A 7,867-nucleotide genomic window follows, 5' to 3' on the forward strand; every position below is an offset into this window, starting at 1 on the left:
GATCACCTGAGCCTGGGAGGTTAAGGCTGCAATGAGCTTGGATTGTGTCACTGCACTTCAGCTTGGATGACAGAGTGAGATCCTGCCTCAAAAAATAAAAATAAATAAAAATAAAAGAGAGGAGTCATCATTGGTGACCATGGCTGGTTAGAATAAGTTTTAGAAAAAAGGAAATTGTAATACCTAGAAAATAGTAATTTATTCCAAAGAAAAGAATGGTAAATTTAAAATAGAGAACTTTGGTAGGCACCAACTCAACAAGGTCAAGGTTAATGAGGGGAAAAATTGAACCATGCCTACTAAAGTTGAAGCCCTGAGAACCCAACCCGAGAAGTTCTTTATGACCAGGTGACTGAGGGAAAAAACCTCAAGCCTGATTCACAGATGGGTTCCTCACCAGCTGGTAGTTACCTGCAGTCTCACAGCCACACTCAGAAGTGACCCTGAATGACACAATCATGAAGGAAAATCCTCTCACTGAATAAACTGAAAGCAGTATATTTGGTTGTCTACTTTTTCTGGATGAAGGATGGCCAGAATTACGTATTGATATTAATTTATGGGCAGCTGCTAAACAGTTAACAAGATGGTCAGGAACTTGGAAGGAACAGATTGAGAGATGGATGTCAAGAATGTCTGGGAAAAGTTCTGTGGATGAGCCTTTGAAAATGGGCACAGACTGTAAAGTTGTTTGTGTGGCATCTGAATGCCCACCCAAGGGAATCCCCTACAGAGAAAGTAGTTAAATAATTAGGCAAAATGACACACTCTGTGGATATCGTTCAGTTTCCTTTTGCAGCCACCCCTGCTTGCTTGATGGCCCTCGAACAAAATGGCCATGGTGTCAGGAGTTCAACAATGTGGTTTTCCCCTTACCAAGGCTGGCCTGGCTACCACAGGTGCTGAGTGTCTAACTAGTCAACAGCAGAGATCAATACTGAGCTCCCAATGTGGCAGCATGAACCACAGGGAATAGCCAGCCACCTAGCGACAGGTTGATAGCACTGAACCTCTTCCATCATCCTCACCGGAACACACATTTATTTTGGATATGGATTTGCATTCCCTGACTATACTGCACTGGCCAGAACCACCAAGCATGAACTTACAGAACATCTTATCCATCATCACGGTATTCTCACAGCACCACTTCCCATCAAGGAACTCATTTCACAGCAAAAGACAGGCAGCAATGGATTCATGCCCATGGAATTCAGTGATCTTATCATATAACCCATCACCCAGAAGTGGCTCGCCTAATAGAAAGGTTAAATAGCTTACTGAAGATTCATTTAAGGCCAGGCACAGTGGTTCACGCCTGCAATCCCAGCACTTTGGGAGGCCGAGGCGGGAAGATCACTTGAGCCCAGGAGTTCAGGAATAGCCTGGGCAACATAGTGAGACCCTGTCTCTACAAAAAAATAAAAATAAAAAAAATAAAATTAGCTGGGCATGGTGGCACACACCTGTACTGCCAGCAATATTTGGGAGAAGCAAATCCATGAAAGAATGCAGTTCTGTCTCACAGGGTGCAGTATATGCTTTGAAACAGTATATGGTGCTATCTCTCCTACAGTCATAGGTCCAAGAATGAAGAGGCACCTCTCACTCTTATGCCTCATAACTCATGCCCAAAATTATAGTTTCCTGTCTCTGCAACTTTAGGATCTGCTGGTTTGGAAGTCTTAGTTCACAAGGGAAGAATGTTTCCAGCAGAAAACATAACAGAAATTCTATTGAATTAGATGACACTGATGACTGGTCACTTTGTGATCCTTATGCTGCTGAAACAAAGGCAGAAAAGGGAGTCACTCTACTGGCTGAAGTGGATTGATTCTGAATACCAAGGGGCAATTGGGTTGCTGGTGAACAACGGAGTCAAGGAGAACTCTGTCTGGAACCCAGAGGATTCTTTGGGGTGCCTCTTAGTGTTTCCGTGCCCAGTAATAAAGATTAATGGAAAAAAGGCAGCAAACAAAAAAAAAAGGCAGAACTTTTAAAAGTCAGGACTTCCAGGAACGAACATTTGGATCTAGCAGCTAGGTAAGGAACTTTGACCTGTCTGTACCTTTCAGCAAGTTTCGCAGCCACTGGGCAAGCCATCCCTGCAGACCAGCAGTTGTCACACCCTCTGGCAAGTTTCTCTCCCACCATGTCTTCTCCAAAGAGGTATCATTCCTAATCTCAGCCTTTGAGGGCGGGTCTTCTAACTCCTTAGTTCCTGCCCTGTTTCCTCTTCCTCAGACCTGGAGGTCATAGCTGCTTTTTGTGTTTGCTATCAGTGTATTGTCTAGAGTCTTCTTTTACCACCTTACTGCCTTTTACTAGTTAAAAATCCTTCTTACTATTTAACAGAGAACAGGAAATAGTCCCTGTTGAAATTAGCAGTGAGGTTTCTGCCTCCTGTCTGGACCCTGAGTGCTACATCAATATAGTAAATATAAACAGCCATGGGAACTAACTCTGTTTCTGTATAGTCTACACTACTGCACATTTAACAAATCTCAGTGATTCACTTTTCCAGTCTAGAAATGCAATCCTTTACCCTACCCAGTGCTAAGCGGCTCCTTTTTACTATTTAGCCACATTTTTCATTAAGCATGAACATGTATGTTCTTCTGTTCCTTCCCATTTTAAGCAAAAGACCTATCATGGGTGGTTTATGGAGTGTGAATAGTTTTTACCAATGTTTTTTCAGGATATGATTTAGAAACTTGAAATTATGTTTTCAGGTATTCCTTCTGGTGCCATAATATTACAATAATACAATATGATATTTTAAAATCAGGTCCAGGCTGGGTGCGGTGGCTCACGCCAGCACTTTGGGAGGCTAAGGTGGGCAGACTGCTTGAGCTTAGGAGTTTGAGACCAGCCTGGGCAATGTGGTGAAGCCCTGTCTCTACAAAAATACAAAAAAAAAAAAAAAAAGAAAAGAAAATTAGCTGGGCCTGGTGGCACACACCTGCGGCTCCACCTAGTCAGGAGGCTGAAGTGAGAGGATCCCTTGAGCTCAGGGGTCAGAGGCTGCAGTGAGCTGTGACCATAACACTGCACTCCAGCCTGGGCGACAGAGGGGCAGCTGGAAATGGCAGATTCTTCTTCTAAATCCCTGATGAGGATAAGCCCATGACTCTCCGATTTCACCAGTCCTAACTCTTTATGTGACTGACTCAAAAAGATCCAGCTCATTCAGAATCTAACTGAATGAGGAAGATTTATTCTTCAGTGTCCCTTCAAATTCCAAATGTCTCTAATTTTAGCTAACAACCCTGCTGCCTAGAATGGAAACCCACATCACAACAAATTAGCTAAGTGGTTCCTACACAGTCTTTATTTATAGTCTCAGCAATTCTATTTCTGAATAATAAGTTGGTGGTTATGCATAAAACAGCATTTGGGGAAGATAATTATGTTTTTTAAAATAAATTACATACAAAATTAACGTCCTAATTTATTTTGGAAAACAGACCTATGAATATGTATTAATAAAATGCAATGACTCTTCTCACTGAATCCTAGAATTGTCCATCCTACAAATGCTTATTAATAAATCAGTCACTGAAGACAGCATTAGGTGTGCTAAACTTTCACTGTGGCATATTTCTCAGTGCTAAATAAGAATATTGCTTCCTTTTATTCCTCTTCAAAGAACACAGAACTTTGATGTGCCCCATGGCTCATAAACTTCTCTAACTACACTTACTTCCTGGCTGATGTCAGCAAGGCTCTCAGCTTAAGACACCATCTTTGTGCTAATTATTTCCAAACTGATACAGCCGAGCTGAACCTCTCTTCTTAACTTCAGACTCATCTAATCAACTACCTACTTAACAGCCTAAATGGATGTCTAATAGTCACTGCTGACATATCATGACCAGAAGTAAGCTTATGATATTCCCTTCAGACCTGTTCATCTCAATATCTTCCCCATCCGGGTTACTGGCAATTCCATTCTACCTGTTCATCAAGGTCTCCTCCGGACCTCCAACCACTGCTACCCCATGGTCATCTTCCACGAGGAATATTGTAATAGTCTCGTTTCCTTGTTTCTGCTCTCGTCCTCACTATAGTCTATTATCTAAACAGCAGTCAGAGTAATCCCATTGAAGGATAAATCAAATCATGTCACTCCTCTTTCCCAATCCCCTCATGGCTTCCCATCTCAAAGTAAAAGCTGAAGTCCTTAAGGTAGTCTAAAGTCCCACGCCACAGGCACCGTCCCCCTTCCCTCTGACTTCACCTCCACTATTCTCCCTCTCTGCTCCAGCCACACTGGCCTCCTTGCTGCTCCTAGGACATCCAGGCACCGTCTTTCTACCCAGTGTTCTCTCTGCCTGGAACACTTGCTAGCCTGATAGATCCTTAGGGCTCCCCCCTCAAGCCTGCAAGTCTTCACTCCAGTGTCATTTTCTCAGTGAAGCCTTCCCTGATCACCATTTCTAAAATCTGCAATCCAGGCCAGGCATGGTGGCTCATGCCTGTAATCCCAGTACTTTGGGAGGCCGAGGCTGGAGGACTGCTTGAGCCCAGGAGTTTGAGACCAGCCTGGGCAACACAGCAAGACCCTGTATTAAAAAAAAATTAGCCAGGCAGGCTGGGGTGTGCTTGTCGTCTCAGCTACTCAGGAGGCTGAGGTGGAGGGATCGCTTGACTCCAGGAGTTCAAGGCTGCACTGAGCCATGATTGTGCCACTACACTCCAGCCTGGGTGACAGAGTGAGACCCTGACTCTAAAAAACAAAACAAAACAAAACAAAAATTAAATCACAGCTCCCTCCCCACTTGCCACACACACACACACACTCACACACTTACTCACTTTCCTCTTCTCCCTCCCCGTGTTCGGTTTGTTCCTTATCACTAACCACTATCTAACTTATTACATAGTTTACTTGTTTATCTAGTTCATCATCAGTTCCTGACTAGGATGCAAACTCTACAAAGGCCGGGCTTTCGTCTGCTTTGTAGACCACATTCAGCACCTGAGCCTCTCTCATTCACACCCAGGCACCGGCTCAGTCGCCCTAGTACTTTGGGTGAAGAGGAAGGAATATGGGCATCAGTGGTTCTTTTGTTCAGCCAAAGAGCACCTGGCACCATCGGTCTGCTCTTGAGCCTGGCAGGTGCATTTTTTTTTGGGAGCTACCCCACCATGGAATGCCAAGGAGTCCAGGGCAGGACACCATTCCTATCAGCAAACACTAGAACAGGGTAGACGCTGTGTGCCTCTGGTGTTTACCACGTGCTGCCTCTAATAAATGCTATTCACAACCACCACTAGACCAGGTCCCGTGCACCCTGACCCATTTTAACAAACGTACCCATTGAATACAGTGAAGCTGGGAAGCCGAGCCCAGGAGCGTTGCCTCACTGGGTCAGTCCCACTGCTGGGCTAGGACACCTGTGGTCCCTTCTTCTCACCCTGGAGCTGTGTCTGTGTGAGGGGCTTGCCCCTAAGCCGGCCCACTTGGCACCATGAGGCCCCTGCCTTATACAACGGTAAGTTCTCCCATAGCAGCTAAGCTAATTCTGGCTACCTACTGATTTGAAAAAGGTTTTTAGAAAGAAATTTGCATTTTCCCAGAAACATCAGCTCTACATTATCCAAATAAACAACGAAGCTAGAACACAGGGGGCAAAGGATTATGAAAGGGACGGGTTTTAAACAAGGATCAAGGAATAGCAAATAATGACATCGGCAAACACTTCTATGATTCTGCTATGGTCTGAGTGTGTCTCCTGAAAATTCATGTTGAAATCCTAACCCCCAAGATGACGATATTAGCAGGTGTGGACTTTGGAGGTGACTAGGTCATGAAAGTGGAGCCCTATAAATGGGATTAGTGCCCTTCTAAAAGCAGGGTGGGAGCGGGTGTGCGGGATGTGGGGGAAAACTCCCTTGCCCGTTGCACCATGTGAAGACACAGCCAGGAGGTACTGTCTGTGCAGAAGGGACCCTCATCAGACCTGGAATCTGCCAGTGGGCTTCCCAGCCTCCAGAACTGGGAGAAACAAATTCCTGTTGCTTATAAGCCACCCAGCCTATGTTGTTTTGTTACAGCAGCCCGAGGGGACTAAGACGGGTACTGTGTCCTAGATTAGCTCATTTAATATTCACTATGATCTATGAAGCAGGCACTACTCTTCATCATTCATGAACGATTATTTCCCGCTGAGAAAACTGAGGCACAGAGCAGTCAGTCGCCTAACTCACGGCCCCTGTGAGAGGGTCGCCAAGATTCTGGAATCCGGGTAGTCTGGCTCCAGAGTCCGTGCTCTTAGTGTCCAGCTATACACTTGAAGAAGTGAAAACTGCAGCTCTTTTCGGACAGTGATCCCCTCGAAAAACAAACAAAAAACTGAAGCCCAGCGGCTGGAGCAAGGGGCCTGGAAAGGCGTTGAGCGAGGGCCGGGGCGCGAGGGCTCCGGGGCGGGCCGGCGGGGGCTGCCTCTCCCGCTGGTCACCTGGGGTTGAACTGGAATTGTTCAATAGAGGCCTCGAGGCCCTCCATGATCTTCCGGCACTCCTCTGTCTCAGGCGAGTCGCCCCAGTTCGCCATTGCAGCCCCGGACGTGCGCCTCCCGCGGAGCCGCTAGCTCGCCTGAGTCGGAGTCGGGAACCCGGCGTCCGTTGCCATGGCGACTCCCAGGTAACCGGCGAAGCGCGGGAATCCGTGGGCGGGGGCCGGGGAGGGCCGCGAGTGGAGGGGGGTGGGGAACGGGGTGGGGAGGGGAAGGGGGAAGGAGATGGGGAGGAGGGGGATAGGGAGAAGGTTGGGGATGGGGGGAAGGGGAGAGGGAAAGGAAGTAGAGGAGGTGTGGAGGGAAGGAAGAGGGGGAAGGAGTGGGGGAAGGGGGAAGAGATGGAAAGGAGGATGGGGAGGGAGCACGCGCGGGAGGAGGGGAGTGGAGAGGGGGAGGAGGAGGCGGGGCGGGCTCCCGAGCCACCCCGCTGCGCTTTCACTGTCCCGCCTGCCTCAAGGCTTCCCCACAAGGCGCCCACAGCCTGGAGGCTGCTGCGATACCCCAGAGGAAAGCTGCACCCCTGTAAATAACCCTTCAGCCTCCCGCCGTGCCCCTGGACCCTGCTCGCTTCCTCCTCTACCCAGGCGCGGAGCTCAGCCTACCTCGTGGACCCGCGCATTTGCGGGGGCTTGAATTCCCGAGCTTCTCGCTTCCTACGCGCGCAGCAGACCCACAGCTCGGTGGCCTTGGCTTTCATGGCCTCCCAGCGTGTGCCAAAGGTCCCCCTCAAGGAGGAGGAAAAGCAGTGAACCCATCTAATAACTATGCTCATGACATAATGAGCCTTGCGATCCCGGACCAAGGCCATCATAAGAGGAGAGCAGGCTGCCTAATAAGCTGTCTCCACCTGCCACAAACGTAGGCATTCCTGGACAAAATATTTCCTTGCAGAGATTAAACAGATTTCTATTTAATGAGGTCAGAATGTGAGGCGTTAAGTCTTAAACTATACCATCTAGTGTGGAATTCAATTTTACCAGGTTTCTACAATAATAAGAGTTTATAGTGAAACTGTTGTCATCCTTAGTTTTAAATTATGTATCACTCATTGTCAACTAATAGGAGACACCTATTCTAATATCAGTATGTCATTGCCATTGTTTTTCTGTAAACGACTGGCTAAATTTATTTTTAAAATGTCATTGTCTGGTTTAGAACTGTCTATACTACATCTGCATTTCAATATATTATCTACAGAAAAATAAGTTTTTTCTTCTCTCTCTTATTATTATTATTATTTGGAGCCGGAGTCTCGCTCTGTCGCCCAGGCTGGAGTGCAGTGGCGCGATCTGGGCTCACTGCAACCTCCGCCTCCCGGGTTCAAGCAATTCTCCTGCTTCAGC

General features: G+C 47.0%; 1 protein-coding gene across 5 annotated transcripts in view; it reads right to left on the reverse strand.

Moving 5' to 3' along the window:
* Positions 1–7,383, reverse strand: part of C10H10orf67 (chromosome 10 C10orf67 homolog) — a 150,464-nt gene extending 143,081 nt beyond the window's left edge. For 2 of the 5 annotated variants that reach the window (XR_010146820.1, XM_016962768.4), the window contains exon 1: positions 6,465–6,655. Coding sequence is in view for 2 of the 5 variants with exons in the window: in XM_016962768.4 (XP_016818257.4) it covers positions 6,465–6,559 (95 nt within the window). In the remaining 3 variants the exon portion in view is untranslated. Of the gene's footprint in view, positions 1–6,117; positions 6,656–7,126 lie in introns of those variants that run through there. The other 3 variants (XM_009458059.5, XM_063781464.1, XM_063781463.1) reach the window with 3 other exon arrangements.
* Between the last annotated feature and the right edge of the window lie 484 nt (positions 7,384–7,867).

This window comes from Pan troglodytes, chromosome 8 (assembly GCF_028858775.2).
Source record: "Pan troglodytes isolate AG18354 chromosome 8, NHGRI_mPanTro3-v2.0_pri, whole genome shotgun sequence".
NCBI lineage: Eukaryota > Metazoa > Chordata > Mammalia > Primates > Hominidae > Pan > Pan troglodytes.